This window comes from Myotis daubentonii, chromosome X (genome assembly GCF_963259705.1).
Source record: "Myotis daubentonii chromosome X, mMyoDau2.1, whole genome shotgun sequence".
Classification (NCBI taxonomy): Eukaryota; Metazoa; Chordata; class Mammalia; order Chiroptera; family Vespertilionidae; genus Myotis; species Myotis daubentonii.
Genome location: NC_081861.1, coordinates 9,959,454 through 9,981,684, shown reverse-complemented (window position 1 = coordinate 9,981,684; position 22,231 = coordinate 9,959,454). Strand labels below are relative to the sequence as shown.

The 22,231-nt window shown below is 45.9% G+C and overlaps 1 protein-coding gene across 3 annotated transcripts in view; it reads right to left on the bottom strand.

The window, feature by feature from the left end:
• Positions 1-22,231, bottom strand: part of GAB3 (GRB2 associated binding protein 3) — a 77,942-nt gene that overhangs the window by 5,445 nt on the left and 50,266 nt on the right. For 2 of the 3 annotated variants that reach the window (XM_059678912.1, XM_059678913.1), the window contains exons 2-8: positions 13,304-13,607; positions 10,467-10,683; positions 9,061-9,539; positions 6,269-6,324; positions 5,400-5,619; positions 3,323-3,404; positions 2,271-2,373 (exon numbers count right to left, since the gene is read on the bottom strand). In XM_059678912.1, coding sequence (XP_059534895.1) covers positions 2,271-2,373; positions 3,323-3,404; positions 5,400-5,619; positions 6,269-6,324; positions 9,061-9,539; positions 10,467-10,683; positions 13,304-13,607 — 1,461 coding nt within the window. Of the gene's footprint in view, positions 1-2,270; positions 2,374-3,322; positions 3,405-5,399; positions 5,620-6,268; positions 6,325-9,060; positions 9,540-10,466; positions 10,687-13,303; positions 13,608-22,231 lie in introns of all 3 variants that reach the window. The other variant, XM_059678911.1, reaches the window with a different exon arrangement.

Below are 22,231 nucleotides of genomic sequence, written 5' to 3'. Positions count from 1 at the left end.
CAATTACTCACTATGATGTGTGCTGATAACCAGGGGGTGGCACAAAACAAAGGAAGGCCCAGCTGGCAGCCGGGGAAGTAAGGCTCCAACAGGCCCTGATTGTCAGCCAGGCCTAGGGACCCTACCCATGCAAGAATTTCATGCACTGAGCCTCTAGTTATTCATAATAGCCAACCGGTAGAAACAACCCAATTGTCTACCAACAGATGAATAGATAGACAATAAGTGGTGGGTGCATATAATGGATTATTAGCCCTAAAAACTGAAATTCTGATACATGCTGCAGTAGGGATGGGTCTTGAAAATACATTAAATGAAAGAAGGCAGACACTAAAGGACAATATTGTGTAATTCCACTTATATGAGGTACCTAGAATAGGCAAATGTACAAAGACAGAAAGTAGAATAGAGGTTACCAGGGGCTCACTGGTCTTTCTCACAAACTCAAAGACCAGAAATGAACTGCTAGTGCCTGGAATGCCTATGCACTTGCTTCTATTTTGTTATAGATTCACTTCCCTTTTCTGTTCTCTGGAGACAGAGCACAGCTGGTCCAGCATCCTTTCTTTATAAGAGTGTTTTCTTCTACAAGTTTCCCAAGGGCCATTACTAAGTGTGAAAAACATTGGGAAGATCACAGCACATTTGTATATGAGTCACTTTCCATCTGCATACGGTTAAGTGCACTCACAGTGCAATTTTTATCAAACAGAAAGGCAAAATAAAGCCTTTAATTACTGCTTCACTGGAGATTACTGTTTCCAGATTCTGAATTGCCTATTATCCTCATGTATAGGAGGGCAGAACTATCTTCTCAAAAGTATATAAAGCGCCTGGCTGGCATAGTTCAGTGGTTGAGCATCGAACTATGAACCAGGAGGTCACGGTTCGATTCCCAGTTTGACTCCTGGTCAGGGCACATACGTGGGTTGCGAGCTCCATCCCCAGTAGGGGGCGTGCAGGAGGCAGGCAATCAATGATCCTCTCTTATCATTGATGTTTCTATCTCTCTCTCCCTCTCCCTTCCTCTCTGAGATCAATAAAATATATATATTCTTAAAAGTATATAAAGTCACATTGCCTTGAACATTGTCCAAGATCCCTTTTCAAAATTTCATAGTTCAGAGATTCTTACTAGAGAATTATTTCTAGAGTTCCTAGATTTTACTTTATTTTTAAAATTTATTGATTGTCGACAGTATTACAGGTGTTCCCCTATTTCCTCCCACCTCTTCCCCCCACCACCCAGGCCCCGCCCCGTCCCAGGCCTTCCCTACACTATTGTGTCTATGGGCTGCGCATATACGCATATGTTCTTTGGTTAATCTTTTTAAATTGTGGAATGGGCACAGTTCCGGGTAAAGGGCCTGATAATTGTCAGAGGTGCTAAAAGCCCCTTCCTCTCTTCAAAACCCATCCTCTTAAATAGAATCCAAGCTAAAGATAATAGAAGGGATATGAGAGGGCAGGAGGGAGAGGTTGGAACTGTAAATGGTTCATCAAAGGACAGAAATGTCAGGCCTCTAGCCCTGGCTAGCGTGGCTTAGTGGTTGAGCGTCGACCTATGAACCAGGAGGTCATGGTTCAATTCCCGGTCAGGGCACATGCCTGGGTTGCGGACTCGATCCCCAGTGGAGGGAGTGCAGGAGGCAGCCTATCGATGATTCTCTCTCATCACTGATATTTCTATCCCTCTCTCTCCTTCTCTCTTTCTCTCAAATAAATAAAATATATTTAAAAAAAGACATCTCTATCTACTCAGGTCTACAGAAAGACTCTATAACAGGAGTCTCCGGAGAGTAAGACACATCCAAAACCCCAGGGCAACCCTGCTCAATGGGACTCGAAGTGATTCATCCTTTGGAAGGTTGAGGGGCAGTCAGGTGGAGGCAACCATCCAATGCGGGAGTTTGCACAGCTTAGATTCTGGATATCCAGGGAATTACCAACCTAGTGGGGTCAAACAGGATATCACAACCCTGGTGAAAAGAATGACCGACATTGCCATTTTCCCATTACACATGCCTAAACCCTGGGCACTCTTGAAATACGGTGGCCTCAAAATGGTACAAGGAACTGAATATCGCAGGGAAAAATGCCACCTTCCAATCGACTTGTTCGCAGCCTAGAAAATACTGCAACCTATTACAACCAAGGGACTGTATGAAGATTATATGGGGCTTTCTGAAGTGTATGTTTTCTTTCTAACGCACTCGTAAGAATATAGATTGGAGTGAAGAATAAGAAGAGTATGAAAAATATAGGATTACCATCTGGATGTAGCTTTCTTCCTCTTCTCTGGAAACAGAATTGGCAAAAAATCTTGCAGAATTAATACCGTTTCTTCCTGGAGAGAGAAAGCTGGTCCGATTGCTAAGAACAAAAATATAGATGAGGTCAAAGCAATGTCTTACAGCTGCTCTGAAAACCAGCCAGGAACTGACATGGCCCCTGTGGGGTTTCAGCCCTCCCCTTCCAGATACAACTTCCTTCCGGCCAAAGCAATTCTTAAAGCAGTAGAGACTGCCCAGCAGCTTCTGTCCTACTCTGGGGCAAATGACTCCCAATTCTCAAAGGCTACTTTTTGTCCAGGCCCTCCTCGTGACACAGCTCATGAGCTTTCTAGAAACAGACCAAGGCATCAGATCATTTAGGAAAAAAACCCACTACTCCTTTGGGGCTCTCTTATTTCCATTCAAAATAACCAGGAGTCCGGTCAGTGTGGTTCAGTGGTTGAGCGTCGACCTATGAACCAGGAGGTCACGTTTCGATTCCCGGTCAGGGCACATGCCCGGGTGGCAGGCTTGATCCCCAGTGTGGGGCGTGCAGGAGGCAACCGATCCATGATTCTCTCTCATCATTGATGTATCTCTCTTTTTCCCTCTCTCTTCCTCTCTGAAACCAATAAACATATATTTAAAAAGAAAAAAGCTTATCTTTGCTGATACTGGACTTGGAGCATGCAAATAAGGCCCGGATGTACAGTGCAGCTATTTGTGGCCATGAGGATTGTGCAACAAAGAAGAGTTCTCCAAAGAAAGAGGAACGAGCAAATGTGAAGAGAGAAGTAAACGTGAGAGATGGAGAGAGATTCCTCGGGTTCCCGACAGCAGTCTCCTTCCTGATTCCAGTATCTTGAGATGCTGTTATATTCCTTCCATTGTGACCTACAGTCACTTCTGGCTTGTGATTAGGAACCACATCTCTTTTTTTGCTTGAGGTACATCAAGTGGGCTCCAACTACATTCAATGGAAGAGGCCTAACACTAAGACGGGGAGTGTCTGTGCTGAGTGAGGCCCCTTTGAGCAATCAGAGACTTACCAAGGAACAGTGTGGGTCCGGGTTAGAGAGGCATGTTCCCGGATGGTAGAGAGGTTTCTCAGATCTAGCGGAGGTGGCCGTGCTACAAGATAACACACACAATATCCACGAGGGTAAGTTCTCAGGAGTTCAAGGCCAGAATCTAAAGACTATAATAAACTCTGACATTGTACTTAGCTAGCACATCAAATGCAGATTTACTAAGAAGCAGCACCGATGATGAATGTGAATTTCACTGTCCTACTCTTTCCTGCCTTGCTGGGAATAGAGAGAGGACAACTACTGAGCAAATGGTCACATGACCAGCTGGAGGTAACAATGAGGCAATACATGTAGTCAATATACACTTAATAAGGACTCATTATACTATGTCAGGTGTGGTTCTAAGTCAGGGGTGGGGAACCTTTTTTTCTGTCAAGGGCCATTTGGATACTCAAAACATCATTTGTGGGCCTTACAAAATTATCAACTTAAAAATTATCCCCCCAGTGTTGCTCAGTGATTGAGCACTGAGCAATGAGCCAGGAGGTCACGATTCAATTCCCAGTCAGGGTACATGCCCGGGTGGTGGGCTCGATCCCCAGTGTGGGGCGTGCAGGAGGCAGCCGATCCATGATTCTCTCTCATCACTGATGTTTCTCTCTCTCCCTCTCGCTTCCTCTCTGAAATCAATAAAAATATATATTTTAAAACGTAAGTAAAATTTTAAATTCAGTTTCTCAGTTGCACTAGCCACACAAAGTTCTGTTGGACAGCATTGCTATAGAAAATTAACCGAACAAAAGAATAATATCTACCTCAAAGCTACAGGTCCCTGCTAAATAGTTTCTGACCAGAATGAATGGTTATTTCCTCTGAACCTCGTAAGACAGGGTCTGTTCTCCTATTTAGTACAGACTTCATAATTCTTCTTCTTCTTCCAGATGTTTTTTATATCTTCTTTCCTCTCAGACTAAAGAACCCTCCTTGCTTCCTCATCTTTGCATCCCACCCCGTGCCCAGAACAGCACTATCCACACTGTGAATGTGATTTGACTCAAATTGAATGGGTGAGACTGGAAGGGACCAGACATGAATAAGGGATTTAGTTACCAGCTTTGGGCACGGCCGCCTGAAGAAGTAGTTTTCCCAAAGGGCAAAGCGGGGGGGAGGGGGGGATATACCAGATGTCAGATGTGAGGGTCTGAGATCAGTCATGGTACCAAATATTTCCTGGGAATCACATAGCCCTAACTAGGCAGGTGACAGTGGGCAGGAATGAAGTTAGAAAAGTGACTTTGACCTGCTTTTCCTCTTTCCCCCTTCCCCTGTCTCCCTGCCTGGCCATGCTGCTCAGCAGCCCAGAGAGGCTGCCTGGGAGCAATGCAGAAGCTTTAGGGAGTTCTGTGCACACCGGAGCCAGACTGCTCATGGCCGAAGTCTTCTGCCACCTGACACAACTCATGCACAAGGCACTGAGCGATAAGTTGCATAGGATCAGGTCTGACATTCAAAAATGAGTGTCAGCCCTGGCTGGTGAGGCTCAGTTGGTTGAGCATCAATCGCCCCACGCACCGAAAGGTTGCCAGTTTGATTCCCGGTAAGGGCACATTGCCCGCATTGCGGACTTGATCCCCAGTAGAGGGCGTTCAGGAGGTAGCGCATTGATGTTTCTCTCCCTCTCCCTCTCCCTTCCTCTCTCTCTCAAATCAAAAAATACATTTTTTTAAAAGAAATTAGTGTCAAAGGCCATTCTCGGCCACCTTAGAGGAAGAGGGCACTGTGATGACATTCAGGTGCTGTTTTAAATAAGAGGTGCCTGGGCCGTTTGCCTCTGGAATGAACTTGGCTTTGGAGGCTGTATTTGCAGGGTCACAGGGCCTGTAAATCCGCAGTCTCCTTTAATCATGATAACCTGGGGCAGCAAGGTTCCCCGGGCCTTCCCATTCAATTCCAGCCGTTTCTCCTCACCCTGAAACTTCCCGGTCCCCTAGGATGGTTCCTCTAGTGTTTCCTTCCCAGAGAGGGTCAGGAAGGAAACCCCCACCCCCATGGCTGCTCCCCTCTCCTACACAGCAGGCCCGGCCACGTGGCTTACGTTTCCTCTGAGGCTTGAGATCTCTATTCACTGGAGGAGGTTCCAGGTCTGCAGGTAGCTTGGGCAGTGGGCTCGCGATGCTTCCTGAGCTCATGGGGATGTAGTCATCAGGGCTGCACTGGGTCCGGAGGCAAGCAGTGGCGACGTGGGGGCCCATGGGCACGTAGCCATCCTCAGTACTGGCTGATGTTGTGGGGTACACTGGGGAGAACCTGCTCGGCTGCAAACGAACAGGTACAGGGTTGGAAACCACAGAACGGTCAGGGAAACTGCTACCGGTGGGCAGCCTCGCCTACCCTGGCCTACGCACAGGGTTTCGGTTGCAAATGATCCAAGAATAACTCTGAACTTCCTTAGGAAAGTCAGGCGAGCCGCTTATTTGAGCTCTGCTCCTGGACTCATTGTGTGAGGTGGGTGATGGCTTTCCTAGATCTGATGCTGGAAGACAGACGGTTGTGAATGGATGCAGATGCTTTCAGTACAAAGTGATGCCTTCAGAGAGTCTACATCTGCTGCCCGCTCAGACTGTTTAATAGCAGTGACTCAAGTGTACTGACATTTTGATGTTTTTTAAACTAGTTTCCTTAAAGCTGAAAATATTGACAAATGGCTATGATTAGCCTTTCTAAAGAAAATGAAACAAACAAAAATTTAAAGAAATAAAAAATAAAGTGATGCCTTTAGTAGCTACGCCGAGTCCGGTGGGTGTCTGAACCATTAGAACTGGCAGTGTCCTCCCAGAACACCAAGCCCAGCAGTTTCTAAACAAGTTCAAGCCTTAAGGGGAGACTGGAAGGGTCCTCAGAGAGTCAGAGCGCTGAGTGTCATAAGACTTCAAGGGCTTAAAGGAACTCAAGGGCCAAACTCACCAAATTTAAACTAAGCCGCTTGTCTCGGTGTCTTAAGGATTGGCCTTCTACATCAGCTGCAAGAAACAAGATGGGGTGGTGAGATATGCAGGACAACATCCCTTTAAACTAGGGTCCAGGCCTGGCCGGTGTGGCTCAGTGGTTGAGCATCAACCTACAAACCAGGAGGTCATGGTTTGATTCCCAGTCAGGGCACAGGCCCGGGTCGCAGGCTTGATCCCCAGTGGAGGGCGTGCAGGAGGCAGCCGATCAATGATGCTCTCCCCTCACTGATATTTTTATCTTTCTCTCCCTCTGAAGTCAATAAAAATATTTAAAAATCAATTAATCAATCAATAAATCAATCAATAAACAAACTAGGGTCCAAGAGCCTATGCACTATGGGACCCTGGACTCAGCTCCCAAGAGGCAGAGAAGCGTAACAGTTTCTATACACAAGGCTTGCTAGCAAGTCTTGTTGGGCAGTCAGAACAGATGGAAATCAGGCCAGATTTTGAAGAAGTTTGTGTATGATAGCGTTAGTTGTCTCTGTGAGTTAGGAAGAGATGTGGCACATCATTAACAAATGCTGGTTGTATTTATTACATCAATTTTCTGAGCTTAGAGATGGTGGAGACAGAACGGAGGTTTGAGGAGAGGAGAGAAGGTGTGAGACGTGCCTGGTGTTTATCAGGAGAGTAGGGTGAACAGAGAAGTGACAGCATTGGCCAGCAGCATTGGGGGCTCGTTTGAGATCTGTGACCATGAATCGGTGACCGTGATTTTGTGCAGCCATAGTCAGCTACTCGAGTACAGGCATGGAGAGAGAGGAAAATTGAATTAAGGCCAAATTAGAAACTTGTCAGATGGGTGTGACATAAAAATTTAGAATAATAGTTAAACTGAAAGAGATGTCCATAAAAATAAAATAAAGTTTAAAAATAAGTAAAATTTTTTTAAAAATTTAAAAGATAAAAAAATAAAGTTAGTGATCAACATGGTGTTGCTGACTTTTTATTGTGCTAGGAAAGAACATTAAGAACAAAACAAGAACTTATATCCATCACCATTATTTAATAGAAATATATTTTAAATGTTTGTAAGTATATATAAATGTTTGTAAGTATATATATATATATATATATATATATATATATATGGCCATTTGGATATTTATGGCATCATTCCTGGCCATACAAAATTATCAACTTAAAAATGAGCCTGCTGCCGAAACCGGTTTGGCTCAGTGGATAGAGCGTCGGCCTGCGGACTGAAAGGTCCCAGGTTCGATTCCGGTCAAGGGCATGTACCTGAGTTGCGGGCACATCCCCAGTAGGGGGATGTGTAGGGGGCAGCTGAATCGATGTTTGTCTCTTATCAATGTTTCTAACTCTCTATCTCTCTCCCTTCCTCTCTGTAAAAAATCAATAAAATATATTTTAAAAAAAAAATGAGCCTGCTATATTTGGTCAAACATTTAACTAACTCACCACTAATGCCTTGGCAGGGCCAGACCAAATGATTTCTCAGGCCTTATACGGCCCGTGGGCCAGATGTTTGCCACTCTAGACTCTAATCCTATATAATAAACAGCTACTATGCTAATTAGACCGAACAGCAGAACAATTGTCCAGACGACCATCCGGACAACCTTCTGGACGAAGCCGGGGCTGCAAGGGTCGAGCCCCTTGCACGAATTTCGACTCTAATGAGATACAATTTTGGGGAATTAGCAGCTTAAAGATGTCAACCAAAACCATAAGAGTAGATGAGATTCTCTAGGTTGCAAATGTTAAGTATAAAACCCAGAGGATCCCAATATTCAAAGAGCAGGAAGATGAGCAGTGGCTCATCCTGACGGTGCAATCGCAGGGTAATGAGCAGTCAGGGGCAGGGCCTTCCGGCCTAAGGAAGGAGAGAATGGCCAACAATGCTGACTGCTGGTGGCAAGTGAGGCAAGCGCTTTTAGCACATGCGGACCAGAGCAAAGTGTCCCCCGAGAACTTGGAGATGTCAAAGGTCAGGTTGTCTCTGAGAAATAAACCGGAGTCAACATCGTCTTAAAGTGAGAGAATAACTCCCGTCTCCGAAAGATGTGATGGAGATGGATGGAATTAAGAATATGTATTATATATGCACATGTATGTATGTATGTATGTATGCATGCTTCTATGCCTTCAAGGCTGCAGAAGTACTGGCGGTAAAAGCTGTTCTGCAGTCATACTGTATAGCTTAAAATCTCTACTCCCACCACTTATTAGCTGTGTGACACTGGATAAGTTACTTAACCTCTCTGTGTCTCAATTTTGTAATCTGTAAAATAAGACCAATAATAGAATCTACTGCATAGGACTACTGGAAATGTTAGATGTGTTAGTGCACATGAAGAACTTAGTATAGTACCTAGAACACATAAAGTACTTAAATCCTAGAAATTATTATGGATGTTGTTGATAAAGAATATGTGAACACAGTCCCCTAACTCCCTTTCCATGACCAGATCCCTACTGATGTCACCAAATAATACCAATATAAAGAAAACCCTGCCTGTCCGGTGTGGCTCAGTGGTTGAGCATAGTTCCACACACCAGGAGGTCATGGTTCGATTCCCGGTCAGGGCACATGCCCAGGTTGCAGGTTGTATCCCCAGTGTGGGGCATGCAGGAGGTAGCTGATCAATGATTCTCTCATCATTGATGTTTCTATCTCTTCCTCTCCCTCTCCCTTCCTCTCTGAAATCAATACAAATACTTAAAAAGAAAAAGAGGAGCCAGGCTTCTCTCTGTACCTCAGTATTTGCCTCCAACACTTACCTTTCCAGGTTCTCACGTTATCTAAACCCGAAAGGGAGATCCTTCTTGGTGCCGCAGTGAATTCTGGCTTTCTGATGCTGGTGTGCCCACTCCACAGTAGCTGCTCCTCTTGGCGCCGTTCAGAGAGATGAATTGGCTTGGGGGGGCGGGGCGGTGGCGTGTTGGATACAATGTCTAGTTCTTTTACCCCGAAGGGTAAGGAGCGTTGGTTCTTATCTACCTGAAGGGTGGGGTTTAAGGACGTTTCCAGCAATGGTGAGGAAAAGTGGTTCCTGGCGGGCCCATTGATATCTCTGCTCCAGGTCAGGGCAGCCTGAGGCCTTGTGGGAGGTGCCTCCTGAGACCCATTCCTCTGGACTGAGGGGTGGACCAAGTTAACGTAGGGCAGCGCCTGCAGGCCGTCAACAAAAACATCATCGAATGAAGTCTGTTCCAAGGAACGCTCTGAGTTTGACCAGCTGTCACATCTGGTGGGTAAACTGAGGGAAGAAAAGCATGGACATTTGACTGCAATGGAGCAGGTGCCTGGCCACTGTAGTTGGTCCCACAGCGACACTGCTGATAGAGTTGGCAGAAGTCTGAAGGAGAAAGCCATCCACCCACCACAAAACCCAGGGGGCCTCACTCCCGATCGTCAACGATCAACTTTTATTTGACTTCTGTAGCTGCATTCCCTCTACAACCCTCAGGCACACCTACCCCTGGATGCAGAAAAAAAATAGTTGGTTGTTTTGTGTGGTTTTTTTCATATGAAAATGCAAGGTTAGAAGTGAAAGCCACAACGCTGAAATCCATGACTCATTTTGTTGAGTATAATGCATGCTTCACCCTTCATAGCGGTTGACAGTGATCTGGCCCCACCTTGTCAGTCGCAGGAAGAGAAGCAAGGGCAGATACATCCTCTAGGACAGTGGTTCTCAACCTTCCTAATGCCGCGACCCTTTAATACAGTTCCTCATGTTGTGGTGACCCCCCAACCATAAAATTATTTTCGTTGCTACTTCATCACTATAATTTTGCTACTGCTATGAATCGCAATGTAAATATCTGATATGCAGAATGTATATTCATTGTTACACATTGAACATGATTAAAGCATAGTGATTCATCACAAAAACAATGTGTAATTATATATGTGTTTTCCGATGGTCTTAGGCGACCCCTGTAAAAGGGTCGTTCGACCCCCCAGAGGGGTCGCGACCCACAGGTTGGCGACCCACAGGTTGGCGACCCACAGGTTGAGAACCGCTGCTCTAGGAGATGCTACAGCTAAACGGGCTGACTGGGGCAGGCGCACTGAGCACATCTCAGTGACAGGCCCTGCAAGAGGAGGTAGCGCGGGCTCTGAAAACAGAGGAGAGTGCGTGGGAGAGGCCTGGCTCAGAGAGTCCGGCGCATGAGCATACCTGGTGTGGTGCAGTCTTCCACTCTCACAGTTGGACAGAATCAGATAATCAGGAAGGAAGAGCAACTCTGACTCACTTCTGGTCTCCTCAGTGGCTATGGTATTAGAGTTTGGGTCATCTCTTGGCAAGGGGGAGCTGACAGCATGGGCGGTGTGAAGGAAGCTGGCAGGGGATGGCTGGAGGGAGGAGGGCGTGTGAGCGAGGCTCTCCACGGAATCTGCTGGAGGAATCATTTCCCAGGTTAGCGGTTAGGAATGGCTATAACACTCACTCGCAATTTCTCAAACAGCATCTAAAGAAGCCAAATAGAAGATGCAAATCACAGCTGGTGTTTGTACTGATGGAGGAGACCATTTCCCCAAGCTATAAACAATGTCTGGGAAAGAGGGCCAGTGTTCCAAGAGTGAAGTGTTGAATCAATTAAGAGTAAAAAAAAACAAAACCCACCCCAAGCATTCATGGTATAAAAATCTGCAGTTAAATAGTCTACACACAGCTTCTTTTATGGCCTTCAGCCTCAGGCCTGCATCACTATTTATTCACTCAAAAAATATACATATACACACACACATATACATATATATTTATGCATGTCAGATACATATGTATGTACTATGTATATATGTACACATATATAGATAAATGTCTATGTCTACAGGAATAGGCAAAAGTAGATTTACAGTTGTGAACACGCAAAACTTAGTTTATTCTTTTTTAAAATATATTTGTTATTGATTTCAGACAGGAAGGGAGAGGAAGAGTGAGAGAGAAACATCAATGATGAGAGAGAATCATTGATCAGCTGCCTCCTTCACGCTCCACACTGGGGATGGAGAGCACAACCTGGGTGTGTGCCCTGACCGAGAATCAAACCATAACCTCCTGGTTCATAGGTGGATGCTCAACCACTGAGCCACGCCGGCTAGGCAAGTTTATTCTTGCATTATTATTTATTCTTATGTATTTTCCATGCAAACAACTTTAAACTAGTTTTGCCCACCCCTGTATATAGAACACCTACTTTGCACCTAATATGGGCCCAGATCTGTTTTAACTCTGCCAGTACAGCTGAGACAAAAGCTCTGCCCTTACTGTCCACCCCAGGAGACAGACAAGTGACACATAAATAAAGGACACTGTTGATGATAGAGTGTTAATGACGTAGAAAGAAAAGGAAGGGAAAAATGGGGTGTTGTGATGGTTAGTGAAGCCCACATTTCTCAAGGAGCATAACATTCAGAAACTCCCAACGAAAAGCCTGCTTTTATTTCCCCCTTTGAACCAAGTTGGCAGGAGTTCAGAACTCCGGGCGCAGAGTGACTCAGAACTGCCCGAGTTCAAGTCCAGGCTCTACTGTCTAGCTGTTGTGAACGTGGGCAAGTTAGCTTCCTGCTCTGAGTCTCCTTCTCTGTACAGTGGAGACGCAGAAGGGGTCGAGGATCAGACGAGCTAATGTGCAAAAGCATTTAACGGAGCTCGTGGCCAGGCTGCACAATGTGCTGACTGCCTATGCCGCCGGAGACAGAAGCAAACACTATGTGTGAAAAGCCACAGAGAGCCCTCTGGGTGTGGTTCTCCCATGAAGAGGACTCTGCCCTTACATCCTTCTCAAAACGCAGGGGAGACACAGGGAATAAAAGAGGTCAGAGGGGGTTTCTGGCTTCCTCCAACTTCGTGCCAGAGCTTTCCATTTCCTGCCTGGGGCCTTCCTCATTCCTGTTCCTCTTTGAATATTAGGACACATGTTATGTATCTCTGTTTTAGGATAACTCCTGGATGAGGAAAGAGAGAGAGGAAACACATAACGTGACACACAAATATGTATCTACTAGTAGTTTCGGCTGAAGGTAGGGTGGCGAAGAGTGAGCGACAAGGCTGGAGGGAGTCTGCTTGCTCGCCATGTGAGAGTCCAGCCAGGGCGCATTCACTGCCACTCGCTAATAAGCTTTATCTGTTGCAGCAAGGATAAAGCGCTCGCCGTCACTTCATTTCCGTTTATCTGAGTGCTGTCGAAGCTCAACAATGTTCCTGAATAGCCTCACTTAATAAGCTTCCCTGGTTAATGAAAAAAAAAAAAAGGCCCTAGCTGGTTTGGCTCAGTGGCTAGAGCGTCAACCTGTGGACTGAAGGGTCCTGGGTTCCATTCCGGTCAAGGGCACATGATGCCCAGGTTGCAGGCTTGAACCCCAGTGTGGGGCATGGAGGAGGCAGCCGATCAATGATTCTCTCTCATCATGGATGTTTCTATCTCTCTCTCTGCCTCTGCCTTCCTCTCTTAAATCAATAAAAATATGTAAAAAAAAAAAAAAGGGGGGGGGGCGGACTTGGTCCTGAAGAAACACTTTCACATGCATGTTGCAGATACAGCACTGACTCTCCACCGCCACCTAGCGTTGAATATAGGTACTTCAGCAGCCGATGCTAAACACAAGGTGACAGTGGAAATGTTGAAACAACTGTTGAGCAAGTTTTAGGAGTAAGGTTGTTGTTTACCAGACTAAGGGTACAAGAAATCAGATGGGCCTGGCCAGTGTGGCTCAGTGGTTGAGCATCAACCTATAAACTAGGAGGTCACAGTTTGATTCCCAGTCAGGACACATGCCCAGGTTGCGGGCTTGATTCCCAATGTGGGGCGTGCAGGAGGCAGCCGATCCATGATTCTCTCTCGTTGTTTCTAGCTCTCCCTCTCCCTTCCTCTCTGAAATCAATAAAAATATATTTTAAAAAATCAGGTGGAAGGGAGACATTTCTGGTACTGTACTTCGTGGGTGGCAACAGTTCTGATATAAATTAGCCAGCCACCCCTTCAGCACCAGGAACCCGGACTCTGCTCTCACCTGCACCATCCTCCAGGTGGCCGAGGTTGCAGACTTGGCTGATGCTGTGTACCCACACATGCATTTCTTCCTCGGTCTTGGCCACCAGATAGAACGTACGCGAAGTAGTCTTCACGATGAACACGAAGTTGTTCTGGAACTCCTTCCGCACGAAGCCAGGGCCCGCATGCTTCCACACCGCACACTCGCTGAGGTCTATCACACGAATGGGCTTGCTCGAGTGTTTGTTCCTGTAGTACTCCAACACGTCGGGGTTGCCACACATGCGGCCCCGCCGGAGGACAAACCAGCGCTTGCGCCAGGCCTGCAGAGAGGCAAGTCAACAAGAAGTTACTGGACCAATTGCCCTTGCTGCTCCCTCTGCCAAGAACCTATTTCATGACAAGGACAGCAAAAGGAAGTCAATCAGCCATTTGAACAATGCAACGCGAAGTCCACCCTGTTTGGATTCAAGGGGTAACTAGTGCGCCATCTTCAAGTCTGCTTTATTCTCTTGTTGTTGTTAATCATCACCTGTAGATATTTTCCCATTGCTTTTTAGAGAGTGGAAGGGAGGGGGAGAGACACAGAGAGAGAAACATCGATGTGGGCCCTAGCCAGTTTGGCTCAGTGGATAAAGCGGCCTGCGGGCTGAAGGGTCCCGGGTTCGATTCCAGTTAAGGGCACATGGCCGGGTTGCGGGCTCGATCCCTAGTAGGGGGTGTGCAGGAGGCAGCCATCAATGATTCTCTCTCATCATTGATGTTTCTATCTCTCTCCCTCCTTTCCTCTCTGAAATCAATTTAAAAAATTTTTTTTAAAGAAACATCGATGTGAGAGACACATTGGTTGCCTCCTGCACGGGCCCTGAGGGGATTGGGGGATTGAGCTTTCAATGGAACTACAAGCCCTTGACCGGAATCAAACCCATGACCTTTCAGTCTTCGGGCCCATGCTCTATCCACTGAGCCAAACCGGCTAGGTCTCAAGTCTGCGTTATTCAATAATGATAGGATGCGTCATTTAGGGGGAGTGTAGTAATAGGATTCGCACCCACAGGTTGAAGGACCAGAATTATACAATCAATGCAGCAAAAGCATGTGATATAAATGTATTTATGCTCATGCCCCAAAACACACAAAACACCTTATTAATGAAGAACAAAAAGGAAGCTTTCTTATCATCCTCCATCTCAGGGGTGGGCAACCCCTGGCACGCGTGCCAAACATGGCACGCCAGTAACTTTTGCTGGCACGCAAAACCCTCTCTTATAATCTTCCATTTACAATTTTTTTCTTAATATCGACTTTTTTATTTTTCAGATAAATTCAGTGTAGGTGCATCTTAGATAAATAATTTTACATAGCAAGTTATCTTAAAGACCATAGACATGGATTGACAAGAGAGGGGGAAGAGCAATTTCTATGCCTCTGCCTTAACTTTCCCTGCCTTCCTAGATCCGACCAGTGTTGTGGTTTCATCCACATACACTTGTGAATCTTTGTTCGCAGTGATGAATTTTGTTAAGTCTCGTAATAGGAGTAGCCTGACGGATGAGAGTAGTAGCTCGCGCATATCTCTGAAGGTCACGAAAATATAAACCTGATGTAAAATCTCTGTCATCAGTGATGCAGCAGCAAAAGTCCCACTGATAATATCAAACGGAGTCATCAAGTTTTCTGTTGGACTATCAGTGTACATGTATACATTAAAAAGTAAATGTATTTTTCATCATCATATACCGTGTTTTTGTCACTCGAGTGAATTTTATTATTTCTTCAAGGTTCTTCACATACGTACACCTTAAGAGATATCAAGTAGGCGTAACATGTTCTCAAAAAATTAGGGTTGGCACACAGAAGAACTCTGAGTCAGAGATTTTGCTGGTTTTGGCACACACTCACAAAAAGGTTGCCCACCCCTGCTCTATCTCAACCCCAAAGCCAATATCATACATTAAAATCACATGCAAATCATGAGTGCTTGTCATTGTCAGTATTATCTGACATTGTTATATAACTTCTAAAGAATTGCTCAATCAAAAAAATCATACACATTGGAAAGGAGAGAGGATTATCATTATCTGAAGTTGATGGTTATCTTTCTGTAACATCCCCCAAGATGATTAAAATACAAAGAGTTCTAAGAGAATTAAGTAACACGTGGCTAGTTAGATTGCTTATGTGAGAAAACCATGTTCTAAGTCTTTTACCACAAACCCTTTAATCTCCAAAACTGTACTATAGGAGATATTCCCATTTTATGTCCGGGTTATGTGTGAGAAATATGAGAGATGAACTAATGTGCCTAAGGTCATACAACTACGGTGCTGTAAGGAAAGGGTTTGAACTCAAGTGAGGGTCAATGGGTCAGTAATGAATGTGAAGTAAAAAAGTAAAGGGGAGATCTCTGGGGCCAAGGAATTATTTTTTAAACATGGAAGACATGCCCTAACCCGTTTGGCTCAATGGATAGAGCGTCAGCCTGCAGACTGAAGGGTCCCAGGTTGGATTCCAGTCAAGAGCATGTACCTTGGTTGTGGGCACATCCCCAGTAGGGGGTGTGTAGGAGGCAGTTAATTAATGTTTCTCTCTCATCAATGTTTCTAACTCTCTATCTCTCTCCCTTCCTCTCTGTAAAAATATCAATAAAATATATTAAAAAATAAAACATGGAAGACACAAGCATTCCCCCCCACGCCCCGCACCTAAATCACAGAGTGTTTCTCAACCACAGATTGACATGCCCTACAGGACATCTGCAAACATATGAGTTTTGCTTGTCATAAAGGCCGGGAGTCAGGAGGGCCAGGAATTGTCTGGCTTGAAACTATCAGTTCCCTGTTGAGAAACACTGTAACAATCGAAAGGAACTTTCCTTCATGCAATAAAAATCTTAGAAAGGGTCCATCTTGAGATAAGATGATCCAGCAAAGCTTAGTACGTGCTCAAAAAAGGGCCCTGGCCAGTGTGGTTCAGTTGGTTAGACATCAACCCCATGCATCAAAAGGTTGCTGGTTCGCCCTAACCAGTTTGGCTCGATGGACAGAGCGTCGGCCTGCAGACTGAAGGGTCCCAGATTCAATTCTGGCCAAGGGTACATGCCCGGGTTGTGGGCTTGATCCCAGTAGGGGGAATGCAGGAGGCAGATCAATGATTCTCTCTCATCATTGATGTTTCTATCTCTCTCTCTCTTCTTTCCTCTCTGAAATATATATATATATATATATATATATATATATATATTTTAAAAGGTTGCTGGTTCCATTACCAGTCAGGGCACAAGCTCGGGTTGTGGGCTCGATCCCTGGTAGGGGGTGTGCAGGAGGCGGCCAATTGATGCTTTGCTCTTGCATCAATGTTCTCTCTCCCCCTCTCCCTTCCTAAAAAAAAATTAATAAAAATATTGGGGGGGGGGAATGATGCTGCAAAGAAACCAGCACTGAGAGAATGGCAGACTGTTTTGCATGCCACTGGAGCTATTGAGGAGGAACTGAAGCCTCCTTGGCCCCCCACTCACCCTTGACCTAGAATGTTTGCTGCAGACAGTCCCAAGAAGATGTGCAAATTCCAACGGATACATAGATAGCTACCTCTTGGGGTATGAGGCCTGGGGAAAGAGGTATTTGCAAGTGACCATAGCCACACTAATTTTGTTGTTGTTAATCCTCACCCGAGGATATTTTTCCATTGATTTTTTTTAGAGAGTGGGAAGAGAGAGGGAAAGACACAGAGAAACACATCGATTGGCTGCCTCCTGCACCTGCCCTGACCAGGAATCAAACCCGGGACCCTTGGGTCTGCAGGCCAACGCACTATCCACTGAGCCAAACTGGCAAGGGCCATAGCCACACCATTCTGAGGAGTCCTCAGTATGTGTACACTTCCGTGCTGTCTCCTGGAGGCAGGGGGAAAGAAGTGAGGATGTTCCTCGAGTCCCTTATCTTTTCTGTTAGGTGCCCTTTGCCCAGTGGCCGCCACTTGGCCAGCCTGTGGCCAGCACGTGGCTTGCTCTCAGCGGGAGAGAATGGGGCACAGACCAGGGTAACGGGCCGATGGGCCGACGGGCCGACAGCAGGGCTTTCTTCCATTGGAGGGGCCCGAAGTTGCAGTTGGCAAATGCAAGTGGAGAGATTTATGCTCTGTGGTTTGCGCTTCTGTGCAGTGGCATGTGTGACAGCAGGAAGTGCGGGGTTCTGCCAGGAGGCATGGTGACCACTGGGACAGGAAGTCCTTTATATCTCTAGCTGATGCCTGACACATTTATAAGCCCACCAGCTTTGACCAAGAGACCAGGGGGAAAGAAAAAGCCACCGTGTGGAGTATTCTCAGCTCCCTCCCTGCCCAGGAAACAAGATCTGAGGCAGCAGAGAATCTGATAAAGCACCCACGAGGGGAAGGCCCATTTGCACAAAGGACCTGCAGTTATGCCTCAGAATAAAAAGCCCTTTTGAGCCTGTGGCAGGGGGCGCCCATCAGAAGGAGGGCAGTTGGGTTTGGTTGTTCCATGTCGGGTTGGGCCAGGGAGGGGAAAGCAGTGCCTGGCAGGTGAGGTCTGGCTTGGTTCTGCCATGATGGACAGTATAAAGCTCTGAGGAGGTGCTTGGCCACTCAGAAGACAGACAAAGCAGTATGATGAATTTCTTTTGTTTTGTTTCATTTTTAAAAAAAAAATATTTGATTTTTGTTCATCTTCAACCAAGTATATTTTTCCATTGATTTTTTTTTTTGAGAGAGAGAGAGAGCGTGGAAGGGAGGAGGAGAGACAGAGGGAGAGACACATTGATGTGAGAGACACACATCGATTGGTTGGCTCCCTAGGGATCGAGCCTACAACGAAAGTAAGTGCCCTTGACCAGAATCGAACCCAGGACTCTTCAGTCCTCGGGGCTGATGCTCTATCCACTGAGCCAAACCAGCTAGGGCAGTTCTTGTTTTAGAAATGGGAGGAATAACAGTATGTGTGTATGCTCCTGGGAGTAATCCAGGAGGGAGAGCAAAATGAATGCTTCAATAAATCCCTGTAGCAAAAACATGGCATTGAATGGAGTGGAGGAAAGGAGCGCCAGAGTCCCTCTGAGGTTTGGAGTGAGGGAGACGAGACATGTGGGCAGTGCCTGAGGCAAACAGGAGCAGAAGGCCTTGTCCTGGTGTCCCCTGTGAAGATGGTCTTCCCTGTGACAATGTGGGCCCAAAGAAGGCACGTTGGGGACAGAAGAATGTCACATATGCCTGCTAAGGAAAGTTTTCATGGGGAGCCTGGGCTACCCCAAACTTTCCCAAGGCCACTTTGGTAGGGATACGTGAAGAGGAGGGGGTTAGAACTATGAAATGGGCCCGGCCAGTGTAGCTCAGTGGTTGAGCGTCAACCTATGAACCAGGAGGCCACAGTTCGATTCCTGGTCAGGGGCACATGCCTGGGTTGTGGGCTGGATCCCTAGTGTGTGGCGTGCAGGAGGCAGCCGATCCATGATTCTCTCATCATTGATGTTTCTCTCTCTCTCTCTCTCTCTCTCTCTCTCTCTCTCTCTCTCTCTCTCCCTTCCTCTCTGAAACCAATTAAAAATATATTTAGAAAAGAAGAAATATGAAATTGGTGGATTCATAGGGGTGTCAACCAGGAGAGGTGGGCGTGCAAAGAGAAGAATGACATGGACAAGTCTGGTTTTCACTCATTCATTCAACAAGTACCTGTAACTAGGCCACTAACATGCTGGCCACGGTGCAGAGGCTGAGCAAACGGAGGTGAGGAAGCCACAGGCCCTGTCACAGCCTTGTGGGCAGCAGGGGAAGTGGGCAGATGGATAAACAGACAATTGCAGTCAGTGAGATAAGCGCTACGATAGGGAAAGCCAAAATGCTATGGCAACACACAGAGAGGCATCGCTATCAGATCGGTGGGTCTAGGAAAGCTTCCAGAGGAAACGATGGCTGAGTTAAGACTGAAAAAGGGGCTGAGGGCACAGCGGCTGTAAGTGCAGGGAGTTCAGTAGAGCCGGGAAGCAAGCAGAGCAGAAAGGAAAAAGAACTGTCACACCCAGTCACCTGAGTAGGATGCGGCATAATGTTCATGCTAAATCAGGCAAAACGCATCAGCATGCTCTCCCTCAGGCTTTTAAATCTCTACCTAAGAGTTGTAATTCCGCAAAAGCAGAAATGATGCATTCTTGGAACTCTCTGTTAAGTAAGTGGAAGCAGAGGGTACCCCCAGTCCTGTCCCATCGGTCTGATCAGCTTCTGGAAGTGAGAGACATGTGACAAGGGCCCCTGAAAACAGTCATCCATGCCAAAATGAAGCTCTTTCCAATGAAACAGTGCCACAGGAAGTTATCAAAGAAGAGTCACATCAAGCCTGGCAGGTGTGGCTCAGTGGTTGAGCCATGAACCAAAAGGTCACTGGTTTGATTCCTGGTCAGGGCATGTGCCCAGGTTGCAGGCTGGATCCCCAGTGTGGGGTTGTGCAGGACGCAGCCAATCAATCAATGATTCTCATCACTGATGTTTCTCTCTCTCTCCCTCTCCCATTCCTCTCTGAAATCAATTTTATATATATATATTATACACACACACACACACACACACACACATACATGGGCCCAGGCAACTGTTACGACAGAACAACCAGCACAACTGGTCGCTATGACACACACTGACCACCAGGGAGCAGACGCTCAACACAGGAAAAGCGCCCTAGTGGTCAGTGTGCTCCCATAGTGGGAGTGCCACTCAGCCAGAAGCTGGGCTCATGGCTGGCAAGCGCAGTGGCAGTGGCGGGTGCCTCTCTTGCCTCCATGGCAGCATTAAAGAGTGGCAAGCCAAGTGGTAAGGAGCGAGCAGGCAGGCAATTAGGAGCGAGGGGTCCTGGATTGCGAGAGGGTTGTCCGATTGCCAGGCTGAGGGGACCGCCCCCCCCACCCCCCGCATGCACAAATTTTGTGCATCAGGCCTCTAGTATTTTTTTTTTTAAAAAAAGAAGACATACTACTTAACAAAAGGAAGATAAACAACCCAATCAAAAAATGGGCAACAGACCTAAATAGATACTTTTCGAAAGAAGACAGAAGGAAGGCCAAGAGACATATGAAAACATGTTCAAAATCACTAATTATCCAAGAGATGCAAATCAAAACAATGCAGTACCATCTCACACCTGTCAGAATGGCTTTCATCAACAAATCAACAAAGGGCAAGTGCTGGTGAGGATGTGGAGAAAAAGGAACACTCGTGCACTGCTGGTGGGAATGCAGACTGGTGCAGCCACTATGGAAGACAGTATGGAGTTTCCTCAGAAAACTAAAAATGGAACTCCCATTTGACCCAGTGATCCCACTTCTGGAATATATCCCAAGAAACCAAAAACACCAATCAGAAAGGATATATGCACCCCTATGTTCATAGCAGCACAATTCACCATAGCTAAAATCTGGAAACAGCCTACATGCCCATCAGCAGATGAGTGGATTAGAAAACTGTGGTACATCTACACGATGGAATACTATGCTGCTGTAAAAAAGAAGGGATTCTTACCATTTGCAACAGCATGGATGGAACTGGAGAGCATTATGCTAAGTGAAATAAGCCAGTCAGTAAAAGATAAATACCACATGATCTCACTCATTTATGGAATATAATGAACAACATAAACTGATGAACAAAAACAGAAACAGTGAAGCATCAATCAGACTGTCAAACCTCAGAGGGAAGGCAGGGGAGGGCGGGGATAAGGGGGAGAGATCAACCAAAGGACTTGTATGCAAGCATATAGGCCTAACCAATGGACACAGACAACAGGGGGGTGAGGGCATGAGTGGGGGGATGGGGGGTAATGTGGGGATAAGGACACATGTATAATACCTTAATAAAGAAATTTTAAAAAATAAAAATAAAATAAATAATAATAATAAAATAAAAAGAAGAGTCACATCAAAAGGACAGAGGAGCTAACCTGAAGAAGTTCCCATTGGCCTAAGACAATTTGAGCTTTAATAAGTATAATGATGATAGTGGCTTAAAAATCAACAAATATGTTTAAATCCTTGAGTTCTCATGATATTACAAAAGAAAAAAAGAACTTGTCATCCTCAGAGGTGGTGAGGGGACCACTTCATTATCTTGCAAACTGGTAAGTAAGGGGCAAGAAGTGAGCATTAGCCTGCCTTTCCCAGATAAGCCATCCCACTGAGCAGATGAAGGGAAATACCTTCTTTTGAAAAAAAAATACATTTTATTGATTTTTTACAGAGAAAGGGAGAGGGGTAGGGTTAGAAACATCGATCAGCTGCCTGCTGCACACCTCCCACTGGGGATGTGCCTGTAACCAAGGTACATGCCCTTGACTGGAATTGAACCCAGGACCCTTCGGTCTGCAAGGCCGACACTCTATCCACTGAGCCAAACGGGTCAGGGCAGGAAATACCTTATAAATGTCTTCTAATAATGGAAACAAATAGTAGAACTAGAGTACCGCCATTTTGTTATGGCCAGTGAATGAATAGGTATAAGTACTAAGCATCAACAGTGGCCAACCCAGGAAGAGAAACAAGTAGACACTTTGTACCTTCAACAGCCTGGCATGAGGCAAAAGCCAGATTGAGGGAAATTCTGCAGGCTAAAGGCCCAGCTTCTTCAGCAGATAAATAATAAGAAAAAGGACAAGAAATGGGAAATCTATGGATTGCTTGACACTTAAATGATGTAACAGAAATGTTTCTATGTGGCCCGGCTGGCATTGACCTATGAACAAGGAGGTCACGGTTTGATTCCCATCAGGGCACATGCCCGGGATGTGGGCTCGATCCCCAGTAGGGGGCGTGCAGGAGGCAGCTGAACAAAGATTCTCATCATTGATGTTTCTATTTCCCTCTCCCTCCCTCTCCCTTCCTTTCTAAAATCAATAAGAATATATTTAAAATTTTTTCCATGTCCTCTAGATAAATTATAGTGTGTAGAG